The following is a 23,268-nucleotide window of genomic DNA, read 5'->3' as shown; positions in this document are numbered from 1 at the left end:
ATAAGGTATTAGAAGACTCTATTCTCATATGTCAAGTTCTAAAGCTCTTGTTAACGAGCAAAGGCAACGATAAACGATAAATTTCTATAAGGTATATACATATTTTGTTTTTCAATTATATATCATTCTTAGGGGTTGAGGTATGGCCCCGGCTTCTCTATTAATTGTTAATAGTGATCTATTTGATTAATTTACTATTTAAAGTTTGTATTCTTTTAAACAATAGCATATGCCTTAATAAAGAATGTCTTATCGCAATCTCAAGTTGAAATACTAAAATCTTTGTGAAAAAGGATTGTTTTCTTAAGAAGGTGACATGGATCCTAGTCCTATGGTTTAGTGAGTAAATGGATTGTTATCTTGGTTAAATTAAGGTACAGGTATGACTTCTCCCTGCCTTGACGCTGCCCCGTTCTTGTACTTGTGTAGCCGGACGGCGGAGACGTTAGTAAGGCTTGGAGTTAGCCCATGGTATCCCTCATACCATTGGGAGAATGAGGTTTGCCGATTGAGGCGAGTGATTGTGATGCTGCCTAGTTCTAAGGGCCCAGGCTAGTGCGGTGAATTAGCCCACGGGCTAGTGTGCAGACATCCCTCTGAGGGGCGGGAGGATCGAGCGATGGAGCCTGAGAGGGCGACAGGCCGGCTTGAGTCCTCGCCAGCGGCGGCGGCGGCCGACGATGAGGTGTATGGTCCTGTAGGGTTTTGCCCAGCATGTAGAGGCTGGAAGGCCGAATTCTAGATCATCGATAGAATAAAGGAAAAGAATAAGAGAGCCAGTTTGGCTTATGTGGAATTGACTCATGTATAAACTCTTTATATAAATATATCTTGTCTTTGGTATGATTGCATTATGTAAAAAGGCTATTTTAACGAACCTTGTGAAAAAGGGACTTAATTAAGGAATATGTTTATTTATGTCAAACAGTGTGGTAGGACTAATTAGAAAATAAATTGATGCGTGAGTAGGGTGGAAAGTGGGAGGATGGAATGCCCCGACGGCACCATCCTATGGACGGGTAGACCCGATTAGTCGAGTAGCTTTCCAACATATTAAGTGAAATCCCTACGCTAGATAGATAGGTTCTCGGGCAATTCTATTCTAGAAAACTAGGCCAGCGGCTATGCCTTGCATGGATGAGGAAAAAAGCGTTGTCTCTAGAAATTAAGACTAGTAGTTGCCCAAATTATGATCAATTACTCTATGGGTGATTTGATTTTTTTAGGAGACCACGCTCCCCCTGTGGGATAGAACTAGGTCTTACCTATGAATCGTATCCTTGAATCTCTGCATGGTCAAGGTGTCGATGAGTAGGAAATTTTCTCCAAAATAAGACTTAGTGGACTATCTTAAGTGTTTCCCCTATTTTTGGAAGGGGAGAACCTTACATCAAGATAGTAACCTTATGTGCCCTATCTGCTCCATGCACCAATGCCTAATTTGGAGGAGCTGTTATCAATGCAGCATAAGGTACATTATGGGAAAATGTGGCAAACCATACAAAGCTAGCAAACTCCCACTTAACGGACCTGCTGGAGATCAAAATGGTTACATTCATGATTAGTTATTATTTTCGCAGGTGGCGCAAAGCAAATCAATTTCACACAAAGGGAGGTTACACGGCCATCATCACAGATAATACCAATCCCCACATGGAGGATTTCGATATAGAACCAGAATGGCGTAAGGAATATCTTACAATTCCAGAATATAGTCAACAATATCAGTGCTCCCTACTGCCAACCCAAAGGGTTGATCCACTATATACATGCCTATCAAATGGAGGTTGACACGGTTACAATTCCATGATGCCAAACGCCGAGATTCTCATGTTTGCTATAATTCTCTGCAGTTTGCACCATCAACATTTTCAGATATTGCAAGTCAAAGGTAGAAAATGCTCACCTGGATACGAGTTTGGAACCATATTCCAGATCCACATATTATGGCAGTAGTCAAATTTCTGAAGCTGATAGTAGTCCTAATAAATTAATCTAAGGAACGCTATGATGGATTTGCAGTTGACCAACTTTGCTTCGACATGCACAGGTCCTGATGAAAGAGGCATGATGTTATACTATCATCGCCTAAGGTGTCTTCCAGGCTACATGCACATTACATTTGAAGATATTTTCGACACTAGGTTCTAGACATCACATGCAGCTTTTAAAAGAACCCTAAAAAATCTTCAATCACGCCGTAACTTTTATAGGCATGAGTTCGGCAACTAGATCTTTCAACCTAGGTAACAGGTTCGGAAGATAGAACCTACATCAAGTAGGGGGGATATTAATCTCATTTTGGATTAACAAATATGCTCCTCCATTTGAGATAATTAATAAGTGTTATGCAAAGGCACTATAAAAGTTATATATTATGAGATATTGGCCACCCAAGGTCTTAGTTAGTAAGTTTTGGGCACCCAAGTGTGAATAAGGGCCAATTGTATATAAGGCATTTTATCATAATAGAAGGACACAATCCCCCTTGTGCTATGGGAGCTCTTGCCTTGTCTTGTGAAAGAGAGAGAGAGTGTGAGAGTGTACTCTAGTGCATGTACCTTTTATATGCATGTATCTGTAGAAGAGTGAGAGAGAGATTGCCTTGTGTGGTGGTGCGAGCGACTCTACGGTGATAGCGTGGAGGATTGGAGCTTTCGAAAGCGAGCTTGGAGACCTCAAGCGATGTGAGCTTGGAGCATTGGTAAGTCCCCAATGATGGTTATTGTCTATTGCTTCATCCAATAGTGAATGTTAGAGTTCTCTCTTTGGAGGTGTGGTAGCCATAACAATCATAGTCTCGATGCCTATCCACCCTTGGTTGTATCTTATTTTAATAGTCGCTCATGATTATTTCAAATTTTGTGACAGAAGCTAAGGATAGTTGCTTCTCACCCCCAGGGCATGCCATGAGGAGTAATTCATGAAATTTAATATTCACATGTTATTCACTATTTATGAATTCTCCTAGACATGTCTAGATTGGGATGCCTTTCAAAATCCGGGCATTCATAGCTTACTTTGCATGTACACAAATGACACCATATATGCGTAAGAGTATGGGTTACATCATCTATTGAGTTTCGTATGGTTATTTGTACTTTTGATTAATTAATTACCTTAGTTAATGTAATTGTAGATCCTTGGATTGGATAACAGAGGTGAGCTAGTGATGGTTAGGAACATTTTGTGACACTCAACTTTAGGTATTGGTAAATTATTATTTGGTTTTGTGCAATGCACACTATTTATTCCTTTTTAGGTGGCGTCCATATTCATTGACAACACATATATTTATTTGGACATATTTGTGTTCCCTTATGCATATTTGATTTTATAAAGGATACACACAATTATATATATGGTTTGAGGTTTACACCTATTTTGAGTAGTTTAGCTTGCACGTTCAATAAAGCAAACCATTTTTACTGAAGTTGACATGTTTGTAAAAGAGAAGCTATTTTAAGCCCCAGAAGTTATTTCAAGCAATATAATAAGAATACATTAAGAGAAAGCGTGTGCTAGGCAAATTGGACCCAATAGTGTGTTTTTATCTCTATGCTTTTATTTACATGCAACTTAATATTTAAAAGGGTATGTGTTTCCCAATAGGTGATCATCATGACATTTTGGTTTCTCTATTGCATAAATGTGTTATACTAATTAGGATGTAATGGCACATACACCTCAATTCTAAAAAGGATTACCAAAGCAAGAAAATTGTATTCATGTATTAAACGTAAGGAACACGTTATTGATGTAAGCTTTGGGCCATGGTAGGGACAACATCCCTACTGTATCTTACATTAAAATTAATAAAGCAATGAACAATAATGTTTTTGTGTACCTAATCTTTGCAATAGATATACTTGAACATGATAATGTTCAAGTGGATATACTTGATGCTAATAGGTTGAAATTTCTTTATGAATAAGCTAATTATTTTGGGGGTAGTTTTTCTACTAGCATGTCACCAGAGACCCAAGGATCATACCATAGAATTAATCCCTCTTCATAGACCACCACCTAAGATAAAACTTATCAAGGTAGCTGAGCTAAGAAAAAGAGATCATGTTATAAGTGGATGTTCTTCTTGAGGAGTATCATTATGGATAGATTTGGTCATTTGTGTTATTGATGGAGGCACTAGGCCATGGTAGGGACAACATGCCTATTGTATCTTACATTAAAATTAATAAATCAATGAAGGTTTCTCATTGCTTGATCTTTGCAATATATGTACTTGAACATGATAATATGCATGTAGATACACTCGATGCTAAGAGTCTAGAATTTCTTTATGAATAAAGTAATTGTTTTGTTGGTAGTTTTAGCATGCTACGAGTGGCCCGAGGATCATACCATAGATTAATTCCTCATAGCCCACCACCTAAGCAATAACGTATAAAGTTGGCTGAAATAATAGGAAGAGATCATGTCATAAGTGAATGAGACTTTTAAGGAGTTTCTTAAGGAGTATCATTAATATGGATAGCTTTGGTGAACATGCTCATTTTCTATTGGTCACAAGAAGACCATAAAGCCAAATCATACGGTTAATATCTTTCTTTCCCAGGTTTTTAATTAGTAGGGGATTGCCAATTGTGGGTGGTCAAGATCTTAAGAAGTCCTATGATTTTGTTTTGCAGAGCTTTGTTTTACAATATGGACACAAAGCTAGATTTTTCTTCATCTTATCACCCATTCATGTATGTGCAAAATAAAGCAACAAATTCAGGCATTTTGGACTTGCGTAGATGCCATGTGTATAATAACAAAACCTTGTGGAAAAAGTATTTACAATTCATATAATAACATAATGCATTCTTCCCCTCGTAAAAGCACCTATCGAGATTATTTATGGGGCAAGGTGCACAAAGGTGAGGTCTTTACATCGGTTAATAAGTCAAGGACTTGCAAGATGCCTTTTGTAAGGTGTGAACAACCACTTAAAGGTCTCAACAAAAGCTTAAGAGGGCTGCTATGTGTCTGATCACAAAACCTTGTGGAAAACCAATCACAAAATCTTATGGAAAAAGTATTTACTATTATTGGATTTTTCATACTGTAATAACATGATGAATTCATCCCCTAGTAAAAGTACTATTTAAGATTATGTATAGCAAGGTGATGATACCACCCATGTTTTTCACAAAGGTGAGATATTTACATGGATATGTCAAGGACTTGCAAGATGCCCTTTTTATAAGGTATGGACAATCACTCAGAGGTATCAACAACAACATAAGATGGTTGCTATGTGTTTGATAAAAAAACATTATGGAAACCTAATCACAAGACCTTGTGGAAGTTTTACTTACCATTAGTGGAGTTTTCATACAATAACATGCTACATTCTTTCGGGCTATTAAAAGTTACTTTTGAGATAATTTATGGCAAGGTGGTGATACCAACAACCACATTTTGCACAAAGGTGAGATCTTTGCATGGATTAATATGTCAAGGACTTTAGTAAGTTGCGGACAACCAGTCAAAGGTCTTCACAAAAGCATAAGATGGCCCACTAGCATAGAAGTAATTAGATCTCAAAGAAGGGATGATGGGTGCAAGGCTCCACTTTTTATGTTTTTTTGTCCATTTTGTGAGCTACTTTTGAGTCGTTTAGAGTGGGAATTAGTCAAAAGTGTACATGAGAGTTTTTTTGTAGCATTTATTGAGTAGAATAATTTTTTCTTTTTTTAATCAATAGTATATATTTATATATAAGCACTGAAAAAGGTCCAATACACTTTTAAGACAAAAACATCAATCCAAAATCAACCTCCAAACATGTGATTGACTACAAGTTGCACCAATAGAGAAGTGAAATGATTGTGAAGAAGGTCCTGCACTCAATTATTATGGGCAACTTATATAGTAAAAGACGCATTATGACTAGTGTACCCATGCACACGACATTTCAAAAGCTCCACACATTCTTGAAGCCGCAGCTTAGGCTCAGACATTAAAAACAAAATTAAATGGTTCAAATGCAAATTAGAGATGCATCAACATTAACGAGAAGGTTAAAAAGACATCAGCTAGATTGTAGCAATGACACAAGATTTTCTAGAGCAAGAAAAAAGCTTTTAGCCCCCTTTCAAACATGAAGGCTTTCAGGAGATCATGATAAATTAGTGATGTCAAAATACTTCCGAAGTACTACCCGACGGTTGAGAGTAATGTATTGTATTAATGGCCCTGCACACCTTAAAAAATCATGAATATAGAGTTTCTTTAATTTTCTTTCACAAATTTTTATTATTATTTCTTAAATGTGAAGAATAATCCTATGGATTCAAATTAGCCAAAAAAAATCAAGTTTACAGCAAAGAAAACTTGTGCCTCATCCTTTGTGACAAACTATGGGTTACCCTTTAATAAGTCGTTGGGTCACGTACCAACCAAGCTCTCCTCCCCTCCCAACAAAGACACAAATCTCGCTAACAGCTTGACCATATGTTTTTAATTTGTACAAGGCTTTATTTGAGCAACTGCTAGTGAAGAGAAGAGATATTGAGAAGTTGTTGGGACACTTACAGAGAACAAAGAGATGGAGATATGACGATTGAAAACTTAAGCAAAAACTAACACTTACAAAAAAGAAGAGCGAGATGGAGTTAGTATTTACTCTTGAGTACACCATATTACATGACATGTAGCGGCTAGGAGTAAATGCCTTGCATACCATATTAACATGTCATTCATAATTAGATGTTAAAGCCTTGAAAAAGGGGAGGGGGGGAGAGGTACTATAGACCACGAGGTCTTAGAGACCCTTGTCAGGTGGCATCCATGGCCATCGTGCATTGAAGAGTGCGCACACAAATCTTGATCGAGGGGCTCCACAGTTGAACTCAAAATAGCATAATTCATGATGAATCTTTATAAAAAAAATAGAGATTTTTAGGAAATATCTCATAATAAAGATTAGTAGCATTTGAATTGGGGATTTCAAATTTGGAGCTTGTAATTAGGTCAAACCCTGTATGAGGAGAGATTATAGAATTTGATTGTGATTCTGAGTGTGGTTGAGATTAATATTGTGAAAGCTCGAGGGTGTTCGTAGGATTGAGGTCAGAATCGAATGCTTTTTTTCATGAGGATGATCAAATCGACATACATCTAATATTTTTTTGTATTAAATTTTTAATTCTTTTCATGGCCTAGTATTTTTTTAATTGTGTTAGCATTCTCATTTAATAAAACACACACTCTCTCTCTCTCTCTCTCTCTCTCTCTCTCTCTCTCTCTCTCTCTCCACAATAATAAACAATAATGTTTTCATATGGCTAGATACTTAGTGGGTAGCTTTCTTTACCTCAACTCATGTGTAGCAACCTATTTCCCATGGCTCCTACCACTTAATATTATCTAGTGGGTAGCTTCTTTTACCTCAACTCATGTGTAGCAACCTATTTCCCATGGTTCCTACCATCAATCATAGGTGAAGGCTTAAAAATCAGTCTCTCATATGATCAATAAACCCTTCCATTGCTTGGTAAATACGTGTGGCCCTCATATATTCATCGTAACCTAAATATACTTGAGTCGCACCATTCTATATCTATGATCCTTGAGAGAAAAACTAGTAAGAACTGGAGCTTGGCATCCGTGCATGCAACCAAGAAGAAGAAAGATAATTTCAATCAAAGAGGAAAGAGAAGAAGTAATAAAGGGAGAAAAGAAGAAACGAGAGCTTGTCATCCATGCATGCAACCAGAAAGCAGCAAGAGAGGGGAGAGAAGAAGCAATAGAGGATCCACAAGAAGAAACTCACACGCTGTGCACGACTCATTTTCTCATAGATTCTCATTCAAAGTCAAATATGGGAGTGTAATAAGTACTCAAATCAACCAATCTATAGGTTTCACATACATATCGTGTAGCTATAAAACAAAGACATATCACAAGATACAAAATATAAAAGCTAAGAGATATATAATATACACACACATATATGTATAACCATTTGCAATCATAACATGAAAGAATACACAACATCAATAGAATGTTTGTGTATGATTTTTTTTTTCAATTTTCCATCAGCAGGGATTTTACACATTTTCCTCAAGATAGGAGAGAGGATCATCCTATAAGAACCCATGTACTTTGTATGTAAGCCTATATACTTATATTTGTTAACTTCTATATTCACCTACAATTGGTTATTTATCTAGTAACATATATGTTTGAATTTCAAATTTAAAACCGTCTCTAATATGATTAGATTAATTAACAGCTATTTGTTAAATTCCCTCATATATATATATATATACATATGAAGCATGATTTTCAAAACTTAGAAAATTAAGTCTTATGTACTGAGATACTAATAGAAAAGATGTGCGTACTAATAAATTATATTATGTATTCAAGTGAAAACATCCTATCTAAACCCCTTGATTTAAAACCATGTAATATTACTAGCAAACCACCCATGTGAAGCATTGGTCATAGACAAGGTCTATCTAATACATCTAGATGTGTACATGTGTATCTGCAAGGATTAAGAGCTACATACATATATTTTTAATATAAGACTTGTCCATAACTTAACCAGGTTATAAATTTTCTTGGGCATTGTTATGTTACGGAGCTGCGGTTGATTGCTGTTCATTTGATTTTTGGTCTTCATCGTCAGGTTCGTTGTTAAACAATTTGTTTAAAAGTGTTGTTTTTGTCCCTTTTGCATATATCAGCCCAAGTGTCGTTCAATTCCTCAAAAGAATCTTTTAGCCCCTTGAGTTTCTTGGTATAATAGTCTGCAAGGCCAAAAAAATAATTAAAAAAATGTTAGCAGGACTAGACAACATGTTCTTGAAGGAAAAACACTAGTCCTAGTGAGGAAGTGTGTACACTCAACTCTTCCACCCTAGGGTAATACCATCATCTTTCAGAAAGGTCGTCAGCTTCTTGTACCTTCGCTTTTAAGAATCTCGTTCACAAGATTTGAAACTTCTTTTGCAGCACCAGCAGCAAGAAAAAAGCCTAGAGCAGTAGTATAAAAGAGAATCAAAAATTGCAGGTGACCAAAAAAAAAAGATTTATAGAGATGAGGTGGAGGCAATACGTGAGGAGAGCGAGCAACTCAAGCATGCATCTGCATATACCTGATCTGCCATGTCCAATATAGTTGTTGTGGATAATGAACGGTCTGTGTTGATCCTTGCTCACCAGCTCAGCACCACGTCCTGCCCTCTCCAGTCGAGTCCCTACCGCCACAGGATAAAGAGAATCTAGGTAGGCCTTCTGCAAGCATGGGACACACTCCTCCCAGATGCATCGTTTCTCTATCATGTCCTGCCGCCAAATATGAATCAAACGACCCATCTAACAAGCACGTCGGCATGAAAGTTCTTATTATTCTACTGCCTCACCTTGTCGATCTCGTCCATGTCATCCTTAATTTCACTGGGCGTCATGATCTCTTTTATCATCATGCCCACACTCAGAATGTTACTGTTCTGAGGGGCTACGTAAAATGTTTCCTTCTCCTTGACAACACAGAGGATCTCGGTCCACTTCCGGGGCTGATGATGATGAGCAGCAATTCCAATGGGAGCAGGAAAGCGGTTGATGTACCTTAAGTGAGCAAGGCGTACTAGCGAGACATCTTTGTCATCTGTGGGGGCGTCTGCGCTATCACAGTCGACGATAACGTCAGCTTGGTATTTGCTTAATAACTCGTCCGCCTTAAGAGGACCTGTGGGCACTTTGGGCACCTGCAGAACAGATGCCCTGGCATGGTCAATCACTTTGTTTGTTATATGGCATAGGTATTGGTCGGCGTCGATCACAGGGACATTTAGGGTATACGCCACTGTCGTTTCTTGGTCTGAGAATTTACACATCTTCATTATTTCCTCTTTCTTTATCTCTACGTCTGCTACCTCCGACCAATCATCCACAATCGTTACTCTCTTTACCTTGTTCTTCTTCTTTTTGAACTCCTTTTGTAGTTCAATGATCTGATCCCTGTACTTATCCTCTACCACAAATGTGGCCTTGCACATCCTCACTCCTGGTGTGGAACCGTCTTTCGCCAGCTCCATGAACTCATCGTAAGCATCCAACCGCCACTTCTCTTCTTTGTCATCGCCTATTTATCAGTACACCATGAAAACACAAGGTTGGTTAACTTAGCTTGTTCCCAATCAAACTCTTAGGATTTTCTCAACTACTCGATAACTAGCGCAGGTTCATCCTCAATATGTCACGGTCTCGGATGACCCTGGGGGACCATGACTACACCGCATGGCAATCATTGATTCTATGTTCTGACCGAATGTCATGTAAGATCAACTCCATCCATCATGCCATCATTAAATTGGGTCCTTAAGTGCGTGAGTACTAAACATCACCATATATGCACCAATGGAGAAGTGAAATGATCGTAAATTACTATGGGCAACTTGTAGTAGAAGATGAATTATGAATACCGTACCCATTTCAAAAGCTCCACACAGCTTAGGCTCTCACATTAAAAACGAAATTAAATGGCTCAAATGTAAATTAAAGATGCATGATGGCAAGGTTAAAAAGACACCAACTAGATTGTAGGCAATGACACGAGACAACAGAATGAATGCTCATAACAGGCCAAGCCTCTATAATAGAATTTGAAGGGCGCCCCTATATATTTTTTTCCCCTTTTGAAAGGCTTTGTTTTAACTTGCTTTTTCTTTATGAAAAGATTGGAAGAGAATAATATAACTAAAATATCCAAAAACTTGAGTCTAATCATGTTTTCACCCTTCTTGTTGGGAAGGTTTTGACCCCTTTGGTGGAAGGGTATCTGTAACCTTCAAATTCTAGCCTTGTTCAGAATCCAAACATGAAAAATTAGTGATGTCAAAATACTCCAAACATGAAAAATTAGTGATGTCAAAATACTCCAAAGTATGGCTCTGCACAACTCTTTTTTTAAAATAAAAAAATTAATAGCTGCTCGGATCAAGGTGACGATTGATGGAAAAATTTTGTTGGAAGCCTCACCCCCGCGAGAGAGGACCGCTGTTGGGCAGTAGTGCCAGAAAGGAACTGCCAACTGCGAGAAGATTCGCTGCTTGTTCTCGGAGGCGTAATAATCCTTGGCGATCATGGTGACTGAAAACCCGTCTTGAAGCAACCGCAGGGCAGTGGTGAGACCATTCACCCCGCCCCCAATAACGAGTATGTGCGCCTTAGTAGCCTCTGCATCACCCATTTCTCTGTGTGTACAGAGCAGCAGATGCCTTATAATATGGTTTTGTGATCTATAAAATGCATCTCAGCGCTGTTGGCTCGGATATATATATATATATATAGGGCCAGCACGAACAACATCATAGAAGAAGGCCAGCACATACAACATCATAGAAGAAGTTCCGTGCTAGATTGTGATGGGAAATCGGGGACGCCTCACCCACTATTGGAGAGTAAGTCGTCACATCCAAATCATCTGATTACACGTAGAGCCTAGAGGGCCACATCCAAATCCATATTAGAGTAAATTTTGAAGTTTGAGTATAGTGGCACACAACACACCTGTTTTGAGATTCTAGGTTGGCGCCGCCGGGTGGCTGAAATTTTTTTTTAAAAAAAAGGGACGGCGGACCTCTATTTAGTGTGCCAAAGGCAAAACATTTCACCCAAATGGTAAAAAACCTTCTCTCTCAACACGGAGGTGCCACTATGCTGATGCTCATGGACATAGTAGTGGAGAGGTGGATCTTTCCTCCTGTGCAACGTGGGTTTAATCTCTCCCCCACCCCTTCCTTTCAAAAAGGGGAAGTGAAAACCAAAAAGAGTGTTTTACTTCTTGCACAAAAAAAAAAGAGTATGCCTGCTATCTATATACAAGATAAAGCAAAGGTGCCTACCCTTTTTACGTGGAGAAAGAAGAGGGAAGAATTTTTGAAAAGGAGAAAACAAAAGAGAAGACACTCTTTGGGGGTTTCTTTCTCCCACATGCCTAGATGCATTGGGGCTCATAGTTAATTATCACCATCAAGCCATTTGCTCATTGAATGAGTTTCTTATATATATATATATATATATATAATACATAAATTACCCAACCTTCCATATACACACATATATATCTTCTAATATTATATTATGTACATGTGTAAGAGAGAGAATATAAAAAACCAATGCATACATAGATAAATACACATACACACACATATATTATGTATGTATGTATGTATGTATGTATTTATAGGTATGTAAGCATGTATATATCATACATTAGAAAGCAATCCCCCCTCCCCTCTCACATACACACACACATATCTTCTAATATGTAGAAAGAGAGATAGAAACAGAGGATGTACGTGTGTGTTTCTGTGTGTGAGGGGGTGTGAAGAGAGTGCATGTGCATGTGTATGCATAAGACAGGTGTGTGTGTGTGAGGTATATTACACGTGTGTGCGTACATGTGAGAAGATAGGATGTTTGTGTGTGCATGCGTAAGAGATTGTCTCTGTGAGAGAGACACACATACATGCACACACATGAATGTACATGTATTCATGCACACTTGAGCTTACACACACATATACATGCATATGCACGCACATAAGTATATACATATATATACACATACACAAACTCACACACAAGTACACGTGTGCACACATGGGTGTGCACACCGACATGCACATCCATGTATACATAAATGCACACGCATACACATTTACATGTGTACATGCACACACATAGACACAAAGATGTACACACAGACACATTCACATGCTCACACTCGCACATAGACATACAAACACAAACATACACACGTACACACACATTGTACACATAGACACATGCACATACACACATTAGCACATGTGCACAATCAGGACACTTGCATGATGCATGCAAGCATGAAGTCGACATTACATAATCACAGACACTGTGTATGTACACACAGTCACACAGATGAGCATTGAGCATGCAAGTATATGTGCGTATGTGGGAGAGGAAAGAGAGAGAGAGAGAGAGAGATAGACAGATAGTTTCTATGTATGTGAGGGAGTGTGAGAAGAGATAGTACATGTGCATGTGCATGTGCATGTGTATGTGTGAGAGGTGTGAAAGTGAGTGTGTGTGTGTGTGTGTGTGAGAGAGAGAGAGACGATGGGTACATGTGCATGTGTATATGTGTATATGTGAGGATGTTTGTATACGCATATGTGGGAGATTGAGTGTCTCTATATGAGACACGCATGTACACATGCATACATACACGCATGCACATGCATACATGCACACATGAACACACATACACACCTGCACATATAAACACATGTGTATACACATGGCATGCACACCACATAGAGTACATGCACACACTTAGACGTACACACACTCACTCACATGTACACACATGTATACACATACACTCACCTACACAAACATATGCATAGAGTTGCACGTTTGTATATGCAAACACGCACATGTACTCACCTACACAAACACACTTGCATGCATGGACACGCATACAGACACAGAGATATGCACACTTACACACACATACACTCAAGCTTGCACATACACATACATGCATATGCATGCATATAAACACAAATAGATACACATACACAAGTACACATGTACACATATGTATACATAGACACATGCATACACAATTACATGTGTACATGCACACACTCTCACACATATGCATACACAATTACACGTGTACATGCACACACTCTCACACATATATATGCACATACATCTATATCTGTACAAGATAAAGCAAGGGTGCCTACCCTATAAACCTAACCTTTACGTGGAGAAAGGAGAGGGAGAACTTTTGAAAAAAAGAAAGGAGAAAAGAAGACAGTCTTTAAGGGTTTCTTTCCCATATGCCTAGCTACAGTAGGGCTCACAATTAATTATCACCATCAAGTCATTTGCTCATTGAATGAGTTTCTTATATATATATAATACATTAGAAAGCAAATTACCCACCCTTCCCTCCTCCTTCTCCTCCACACACACACACACACACACACATATCTTCTAATATTATATTATATACATGTGTAAGAGAGAATATACCTACCTATACATGCATAGATAAATACACACATATAGATAAATACATACACATATATAATATGTATGTATGTATGTATCTATAGGTATGTAAGCATGTATATATAAATAGATCTATATGTATGTCGACGTACACATGATGTATGTGCATGCACACACGCACATGATACATGCACACACGCACATGATACATGCACACATGCACACAATCACACTCGCACTCATGGACACACGTGCATACACAGAGATATGCACACTTACATGCACACTCAAGCTTTCACACACATACATGCGTGTACATGCACACAAGCACATACATACACTCACATACACAAGTACATATGCACACATGTATGTATGTGCTTGTGTGCTTGTGTACATGCACACAAGCACATACATACACTCACATACACAAGTACATATGCACACAAGCACATACATACACTCACATACATGCGTGTACATGCACACAAGCACATACATACACTCACATACACAAGTACATATGCACACATACACAAGTACATATGCACACATGTGTGCACACATGTATTTGCACATGGTACATGCACACACACACACACATATGCACATACACGTACACAAATAGATAAAAAAAGATGTACATGGATATATTCACATGGTCACACACTCACACATGGATACACACAAACACAAATATACACACCACGTACACACTCACACCATACACACACTAGCATATACGCACAATCAAGAGACTTGTACGACACATACGTGCATGAAGTTGACATTACACAATCACGTATACATGCGTATGTGCACACAATCACACATTAACATGTAAAAGAAAACACAAAAGACATTGTATGCAAGATACACTTATTTAAAAGTGAGCACACCTCATCATGCATCCCTACGTATTAAAATTTATTATTAATTAAAAGTATATATGTATGTGTGTTTATTTATTTTATAAATGCACATGTATATATAGGTAAATGCACGTGTATATAGGTATATGCACACACACTCACACATATGTCTCTAAATATAATAAAACATAATATTATAGATAATATATATTTACATATATGTGAGTGTGTACATGCATGCATGACAAAGAGAGTGTGTGTTTGTGTGTGTACGTGTATGTATGAGGGAGAGAGAGAGAGAGAGAGAGAGAGAGAGAGAGAGAGAGAGAGTTTCTATATGTGGGAGAGTGTGTGTGAGAAGAGAGAGTGTGTGTGTGTGTGATTGGGGAGAGAGAGAAAGAGAGAAAGAGAGAAAGAGAGAGAGAGACACGAACATGGAAGTCTATGTGTGTCTGTGGTGGGGGAAGAGTGTGTTTGCATTAGTGCATGTGCAAGTGTGTACATGTATATGTGTGTGTTTATGTGTTCATGTGTGTGAGAGAGAGAGAGTGTGTGTGTGTGTGTGTGTGTGTGCATGTATATGTGAGAGAGGCTGTGCATATGCAAGTGTGTGCACAAACCTCACCACGCATCCCCACCATTAAAATTTAATTAATTAAACTTATGTGTGTGTGTACACGTGTGTGTGTGAGAGAGAGAGAGAGAGAGAGAGTTTCTATGTGTGAGAGTGTGTGAAGAGAGGGAGTGTGTTTGTGCGAGAGAGAGAGAGAGAGAATTTCTATGTGAGATAGTTTATGTGGGAGGAGAGAGTGTGTGTTTGCATTAGTGCATGTGCGGGTGTTTACATGTGTGTATGTATGTGTGAGAGGGAGAGTGCATGCGTGTGTGTACATTTGCATCTATGTGTGTGCTTGAGAACGAGTGAGATGGGGCAGGCCTAGAAAGAGAGAGAGAGAGAGAGAGAGAGAGAGAGAGAGAGAGAGAGAGAGCGGTGCAAAGAGGGAGAGGGTGAAAAGAGAGAAAGAGAGCAAGAGATAGAGAATAAAAAATAGCTTTTAATAAAATATAAATATAAATTAAATTAAATAAAAAAATATATATATGTGTATGTGTGTATACATGTATGTGTGTTTTTTATGTACATTTATACATACGTACGTACAAATATATATGTGTGTATATACATGTGTGTGTGTGTGTGTGCACATATATATATATATGTAAATGCATACACACACACATATATATATGTATAGAAATATATATCTATGTGCATGTATGTGTGTGTGTCTGTGTGTTGTATAATATATCTATCTATATATTTAAAAGTGAGCACACCTTACCACCCATTAAAAATTATGTGTGTATTTATATTTTTAATTTCACCTATATATGTATGTATAAGTATATGTGTCTATGTATGGCTATATGTATCTAAAACATAATATTGTATATACTAATATTAACGTGTGTGTGTGTGTGTGTGTGTGTGTGTGTGAGGGGGAGAGAGAGAGAGAGAGAGAGAGAGAGAGTATGTGTGTGTGTGTGAGAGAGAGAGTGCTTCTATGTGTGGGAAAGTGAGAAGAGAGAGAGAGAGAGAGAGAGAGAGAGAGAGAGTGTGCATGCGTGCGTGTGCGTGTGTGTGTGCGTGTGAGATAGAGAGAGAGATAGAGAGAGAGAGAGATGGCTATAGACATAGAACCAGTTCTTTTCTTGAACCTTGGTCGCCGCAGCAATGCGCGGGTCCAATACTAGTAAAAACAATAGACATCGAGAAAGAGTGTGAAAAACCAAGGTATAGATGTATGAACAACAATAGACATCGAGGAAGAGAGTGAAAAAAGTGTGTTGTATTTCTTGCACAAAAAAAAAGTATGCTTGATATAAAAACAGTAGACATCGCTCGGAAGAGTGTGAAAAACCAGAGTATAGATGTATAGTGCATTTTCCACGTGAAATCCAAAAAATATCTCATCGTAGATTCAAAGGTTTTAGAATTGAAACTTTTGGAAGGCTATAACCATAAATACCTTCAATTTTATTAGAATTTGTAGAAAATATGTACAATTTTCAGAGAAGGTTTTTCACCATTTGGGTGAAATGTTTTTTCTTGCGCACACTACATAGAGGTCCCATTTTGCGTCGAATTTCAGCCATGCACGAGCCTACAATTTGAAAGACAACCCCAAAATTTTAATAATACTCCATTTATTGTGAAGTATACTACTGTTTTTTTGAACTCTATGTTTTTTTAAAGTGTAATTCTTTTAAAAAAAGTGAAGGACGTATCCGTAGGGCCCCCATCAACCTTCAAGTTCTAGGTGTATCGTGTTCCACTGTACGGATGCGTATGGACATAGTATATTGACTCTTGAGCACCATATTAATAATTACATAACATGTGGTTAGTTGAGGAGTAAATGTCTTGCACACCATATTAAAAAGTGGTTTGTCACTTGGTTGAGATGTTAAAGCCTTCAAAAACAGAGAAAAGGGAGGTGAGTGGGGCTAGGGCTGGCGAGTGGGGGAAGGGATTTATAGTATACTCAATACCGATTTTTTTCTTTTTCTTTTTGCTTTTAGAGATGGGCTAACATCAAAGTTGCTTTCTTAAGTTAAAAAGTCTAACACCATCCAATTACACAAATTCTGTCTATTTAACTAAATACACATTACAATTGTTTTAAATTATGAGTACACCAAAAATATCTATTTTATTAAATGTAAATTGAAAATATTTTTTTAAAAAGGGCCCTTCATATGTAGGGTTCATCTTTTTTCACCCTTCTATGTGAAGGGCAAATTTTCTTTGAAACACTTCTCTAGGAGTATGCCACTTGTCAACACACATCTATTGTAGGTCAAGTTCTATTCAGAAGAGATCTGCAATGTTCAAAATTGAAAATTGAATGGGGGGAGGATTTAGAGGATTGAGTACACCATATTCATAACATATGGTAGGTTGAGAAACCACTGCCTCTTGGACTGTGGACAAAATATGAACATGTGGTTGATGACTCGGTTGAGGAGTGAAAGCCTTGAAGGACAACTACTCCACAACTAGCACATATTTACATGTAGTCGGTGACTCAGCTGAGGAGTTAAACTTTAAAGTCTTGAAGGGGCATTTACAACTACTCTGTTGAGGAGTTGAAGCCTTGAAGAGACATTTTCAAGACTCACACACCATGGGACTAGTTGATCCGTAACCATAGCATTTACAACTACTTGGTTGAGGAGTTGAAGCCTTGAAGAGACATTTTCAAGAGTCACGGACCACGGGAGTAGTTGATCCATGGTTATGGATCTACTGCGCCCATACCATTTACAACTACTCTATTGAGGAGTTGAATGGACGATGGGAGCAATTGGATCAACTACTCCCAATTGAGGAGTTGAATAGACCATGGGAGTAGTTGATCCATGGTTATGGATCAACTACTCCCATGGTCCATGACTCTTGAAAATGTCTCTTCAAGGCTTCCACTCCTCAACCGAATAGTTGTAAACAAGATGATCACTTTTCTTTTGGGTCAAGGATTTAAAGTGGGCAATGTGCATACTACATAATCTAGGAGATTGATGTAACATTGTAGGCCCTATCCTCATATAGGTATTTTATAGGTTGATGTAACATTGTAGGCCCTATCCTCATATAGGTATTTTATAGGTTGAGGAGTTAAAGTGGATGTGGTGTAGGAGAGGTCCGGACTCCGTGCCAAGTTCAGGAGACGGAAAACTGGTGGTCACGAGTCCCTTGCCATGTAGTCGTTATAATCAATATATATATATATATATATATATTAAATTGGCTAGAATTAGAAAGTACAGCACAACACACCCACGGCTTAGGTTAAATTTCGGGGAGCCACGATACGTGGCACCCTGCGGGCCCGATCACCCGGTCAGTGGTGGCTGATGACAGGCCTATCTGTAGACATGTGTCCATAAGATATTATGGACATGTGTGCATATCATGTGTGTGCTCGCGGTGCAGTGGATAGATGCTTTGCCTCCCTTGGCAAGGACCCAGGTTCGAATCCCAAAAAATATACGGACATGTGTCTATACCTCTTTTGCACCATCGTCTAGACCAAGGCGGTCACCGGGTAGGTGACCACCCGTGCTAGGGCCACGAATTTAACATAAACCCACCCGTGCCACCCCTTGGAGAGGGAGGGCTTGAACCCATGCGTGCCACCCCTTGGAGAGGGAGGGCTTGAACCCACAACCTCAGGACTACCTCCTGTCCTTAATCAATCAGTACGATTCTTTGTTTTTTTTTGTTTGAGATAACTTGAATTGAACAACAACTCGGTGCCTCACGGTTTCGTCCGAGGTCAGGACTACCTCCGGTCCTTAATCAATCAGTACGATTCTTCTTTTTTTTTTGTTTGAGATAACTTGAATTGAACAACAACTCGGTGCCTCACTGTTTCGTCCGTAGGAGATCCGATCTCGCACGACACCTGCACTGTCAGTTTGATAATTAACTCGCAACTCTCATCACAATAAACGCCTGCACTGATGTCAATTTGATCATTAACTCGCAACCCTCATCACAATAAACGAAACTGGCATCTCTTAACCAAAGATGGAGTATCCTCAAAGACAGATTACAATGGTATTTTCTCTTTAAGTCCTTATGGGGGAAACATGTGGAACCTAAGAAAGCCTGCCTAGCTTGGCTTATCATGTACAGAGCCATCTGGACACAGAAAAAGGCTCTTGCTATCGGGAAGGGCAATGGTACTTGCAGCAGATGCAACAAAGAAGAAGATGATGTCCACATATTTCTTTTGTGCCCTGCCATAGAGCTAATGGTTAAGAAACTTAATGAATATGTTGCTAGTTGAGGGCAAACATTACTGTCATGGAAACATCTGCTCATTGGTGATTCAATAGGATGCTCTACGGAGCTGTGGACTGTAATTAGAACAGAGATTCTCTGGTTCTTTTGGCTTGAAAGACTAGCGGCCTTATACAATGGCAGTACTCGGAATACTAACACCCTCAAAAGTCAGCTCACCTCCGCTGGAGAGAGATTCTACCTGAGGAAGCTCACTGCCATTGAGACCAAAATTTCAAGAGCTAAAGTCCAGATTGAAAGGTCGGCCATGAACATTCAGGCGAAGATAAAGCTACTACAGCTACAAGAAAAGAGAGAGCAACTCGTCAAGATTGATCTCTCCTATGTTCTAAAGCTCCAGTACCTATAGGAAACTTAGGTATGATATAGAAGCCATCTTGTAACTCAGTACTTTGGAAATCTGTAATCCCCCATGAATCCCGGTATGTAACTCAGTACTTTGGTAAATTGTAACTCCCCCATGATTCCATGTATCAGGAGCTTGGCCAAAGCTAAATCTCCGACTCTTGTAACCTGTATTGTCTTTTTTCAGTAATGAAAATGCCTTTTATTGAAAAAAAAAAAGAAACGGGCATCTCGATTCTCTATATAAGAACTAGTATCTAGCCTAGCTTCAAACCTGCACGAGCGCACACTTGGCCATTACATTTAAGAATCGCAGTTAATATTGCCATCAATCAATCAGTACGATAGGAACACTAAGCTCCCCTTAATCAATCAGTACGATCCTTTCTTTCTTTTTTGTTTGAGATAACTTCGATAGGAACACTAAGCGTGTCTCCTTAATCAATCAGTACGATTCTTTGTTTTTTTTTGTTTGAGATAACTTGAATTGAACAACAACTCGGTGCCTCACGGTTTCGTCCGAGGAGATCCGATCCCGCACGACACCTGCACTGTCAGTTTGATAATTTACTCGCAACTCTGATCACAATAAACGCCTGCACTGATGTCAATTTGATCATCATTAACGCGCAACTCTCATCACAATAAACGAAACTGGCATCTCGATTCTCTATATAAGAACTAGTACCTAGCCTAGCTTCAACTCCCCCAGGCGCAGTGCCTCCTCAATATCGCACATTGCCTAGTTATTATGACACATCGCACATTGCCTAGTTATATAATATCATCAAGCAGTTATTATTTGCCGGCATGGCTAATCAAGCTGCGTCTGGGATATCGCGGGGGTTTAAGCCCCATGCACTTGTAATCGGAGGAGGGGTGAGTGGTCTTACCACGGCCAAGGTCTTGCTCGAGAAGGGCTACAAGGTCTCCGTGATCGCCCATGAATATGCATCCATAAAGAAACCAATTACCTCCCAGATAGCAGGTGCCCTTTGGGAGTGGCCACCAGCTGTTTGCGGTAGATCAGAGGACGCCCCTGCTCCCTCCAGTTTTGAAATAATCACGCTGGTATAAGAAATCCAATTCTAACTTTACGCTTTACATGGCGCTGTTGCAGGCTCGCACAACACCGACCAGCAAAGTCTCGAAAGGTCGCAAGGTTGGTGCATGAAATCTTTCCACGAGTTCGAGAAAATGGAGAAGGACGCCACTCCCGGCGTCCGCATGTGCATGGCCAACTTCTTCTTCCAAGAGAGCATCGATGGTAACGACCTCGAAAACAGGAAGCGAGAAGGGATGAAGAAGCATGCCGTGCTGGAGTACAGGAAGTCTCTCGATATTGTGGAAGAGCTTGGCGTCAAGGAAGAATATGGGATTAAGGACGCGTATCAATACAAGGCGCCTGTTATTGACACTGATCAGTACATGGGCTGGCTGACCGAAGATGTGTCAAACAATGAGAATGCCCGTCTTTTCCAGCTGCTGAAGCCCTTGCGAAAAGAGCTGAGGGAAATGGAAAAAGGCTTGCTATCTCTGTACAAGGCGGACCTGATAATTAACTGCACGGGCCTGGGGTCGAGAGAATTGGCAAAGGATGATTGTGTCTACGCACTTCGCGGAGCCGTTCTTCGGCGTGTGGCCGACGTCCTCGACGAAAAGATCAGAGGGAAAGAGGACGGCAACCTTCCTCAGGCGATGTGCATCTCCCTGGCTGGACGTAAAGATGCAACCGACATGGTATTCATCGTTCCTCGCAACGACAATATCGTGATTGTGGGTGGTATCACGGAGCCAAATCAAACGTCACTGGACATAGATGAGGTACTACGTCATGGTGTACTGGTTTGCCTTACTCCATGTTTGTTTGCGTGTGTTGCAGCCGTGCATTTATATAATCACTACTGCAGAAGACGAGCGCTAATTACAATATATTGTCAGAAAAATCATGCTCCTGTGAAAGATATGTGGGAAAGAAACGTCATGTTTTACCCTAAACTGGAGAAGACACCTCCTGATAACCTATACCCAATCGCAGTTGGACTTCGGCCTGCTCGACGCGGTGGCGTGCGGCTTGAGCACGAGGGTGGCACTCGCATTATTCACAACTACGGACATGGTGGTTCAGGTATATTATATTTATTAGTCAAATAGATAGTGTATATTAGTGACTCATACCGTAATTTCGAGCCCCTTCAACGTTCGTCATGTAAAGCCCCTAAGATTCAAGCTGACAGTCTGTTGCTTCCGCGATTTCAATCGGCTCTCTGATTTGATCCGAGGTCAGTCAGTGGCCATTTCAATCTCAACCCGCCGTGTAGCTGTGGTCTGTAGGCAATTACGTCCATGGATAAATCCCAACCACGCATTTGAAGAAGAAAGCGTGATTCATAATTTCCTATGCTAAGGTCATCACATTTTTTAACTCACATTTGGCTGCCAGGTTTCAGTTTCTCCTTCGGATGTGCAAATGAAGTTGCAGAGTTAGCAGATAACATCACCAGGAACAACGGTGGATAGCTACCACTGACTCTAGTACCTTGCATCCTTATATCGCCGGACTCGATGAATATTTGATCAATATGGTTTTTGCCTTGCAGGGAATTACATCACGGAAAAGCTAAAGGCCATCGGTCAAGAATTGGAGGTGAGTAGTTTTTATATTAAAGATGTCGACGCTGGGCTATGAATGTGATTTCTGGAGTAAGTGATTTTTTGACAGACACGATTCATAACGTGATTAACTTGTATTGCTGACCATGCACAGAATCTCAATAATAACCGGAAAAAGGAGTCCCTAAGGACCTAGGGTCTGCAGAGGGCATGAGCTATAGAGCAATCAAAATTAAAAGATTGTCGTCATACTATCAGCTAGAAAATCTTTTCGAGGAGAATTAATTATCATGAGACTGAATCATCCACTTAAGAAGCCCCATATGTATTATATATATGTATTATATTTGATAGTTTTGTTATTTGGTAATCTTGACACTACTATTAATAACACATGCTTTATATAGCTGCTGTCTCTTTAAAATAATATCAATGCATAGATTGACTTGGCACATGTTAGATTTTGTATGTTACCATCTATGTTATGTTAGCAGTCATCTCCTGTCTGTACCATATTACTCAGCAGGGAGTGAAGGC

General features: G+C 39.3%; 2 protein-coding genes across 4 annotated transcripts; one reads left to right on the top strand and one right to left on the bottom strand.

Annotated features, from left to right (window-relative positions):
• Nucleotides 1–8,610: 8,610 nt before the first annotated feature.
• LOC147627061 (uncharacterized) lies at nucleotides 8,611–11,222 on the bottom strand. Its single transcript, XM_086816151.1, has 5 exons — nucleotides 10,999–11,222; nucleotides 9,381–10,102; nucleotides 9,114–9,303; nucleotides 8,923–8,991; nucleotides 8,611–8,765 (listed from the first exon to the last, which is right to left on the bottom strand). Exons 1-5 carry the CDS (start codon nucleotides 11,207–11,209, stop codon nucleotides 8,653–8,655), a joined length of 1,305 nt encoding a protein of 434 aa, XP_086672277.1. The 5' UTR covers nucleotides 11,210–11,222; the 3' UTR covers nucleotides 8,611–8,652.
• A 9,658-nt stretch (nucleotides 11,223–20,880) lies between these two features.
• Nucleotides 20,881–23,049, top strand: LOC147627060 (uncharacterized). 3 transcript variants are annotated; one of them, XR_015268523.1, is made up of 6 exons: nucleotides 20,881–21,139; nucleotides 21,239–21,942; nucleotides 22,157–22,246; nucleotides 22,562–22,630; nucleotides 22,719–22,765; nucleotides 22,886–22,981. XR_015268523.1 is itself a non-coding variant. In XM_086816150.1 (6 exons), the coding sequence occupies exons 1-6, from the start codon at nucleotides 20,929–20,931 to the stop codon at nucleotides 22,925–22,927; spliced, it is 1,227 nt and encodes a 408-aa protein (XP_086672276.1). In that variant the 5' UTR covers nucleotides 20,881–20,928; the 3' UTR covers nucleotides 22,928–23,049. The 3 variants fall into 3 exon arrangements, 2 of the variants coding, with proteins under 2 accessions (XP_086672276.1, XP_086672275.1); XM_086816150.1 differs by having other exon boundaries at nucleotides 20,881–21,106; nucleotides 22,060–22,246; nucleotides 22,886–23,049; XM_086816149.1 differs by having other exon boundaries at nucleotides 22,060–22,246; nucleotides 22,886–23,049.
• Nucleotides 23,050–23,268: the final 219 nt, after the last annotated feature.

Source organism: Cibotium barometz, chromosome 21 (genome assembly GCF_041138505.1).
Source record: "Cibotium barometz isolate CiBa-2024 chromosome 21, ASM4113850v1, whole genome shotgun sequence".
Classification (NCBI taxonomy): Eukaryota; Viridiplantae; Streptophyta; class Polypodiopsida; order Cyatheales; family Cibotiaceae; genus Cibotium; species Cibotium barometz.
This window is presented reverse-complemented; position numbering and strand designations above follow the sequence as displayed.

What these genes read in the sequence shown, in the direction of transcription:
- LOC147627061 (XM_086816151.1), bottom strand. Translation starts at nt 11,209, where the DNA reads ATGGGTGATGCAGAGGCTACTAAGGCGCACATACTCGTTATTGGGGGC. An exon ending in AGCGGTCCTCTCTCGCGGGG is followed by an intron (nt 10,103 to 10,998) that starts GTGAGGCTTCCA and finishes ACTGATAAATAG; the next exon opens with GCGATGACAAAGAAGAGAAG. An exon ending in ACATGGACGAGATCGACAAG is followed by an intron (nt 9,304 to 9,380) that starts GTGAGGCAGTAG and finishes ATTTGGCGGCAG; the next exon opens with GACATGATAGAGAAACGATG.
- LOC147627060 (XM_086816149.1), top strand. Translation starts at nt 20,929, where the DNA reads ATGGCTAATCAAGCTGCGTCTGGGATATCGCGGGGGTTTAAGCCCCAT. An exon ending in GTGGCCACCAGCTGTTTGCG is followed by an intron (nt 21,140 to 21,238) that starts GTAGATCAGAGG and finishes GCGCTGTTGCAG; the next exon opens with GCTCGCACAACACCGACCAG. An exon ending in CCATCGGTCAAGAATTGGAG is followed by an intron (nt 22,766 to 22,885) that starts GTGAGTAGTTTT and finishes GACCATGCACAG; the next exon opens with AATCTCAATAATAACCGGAA.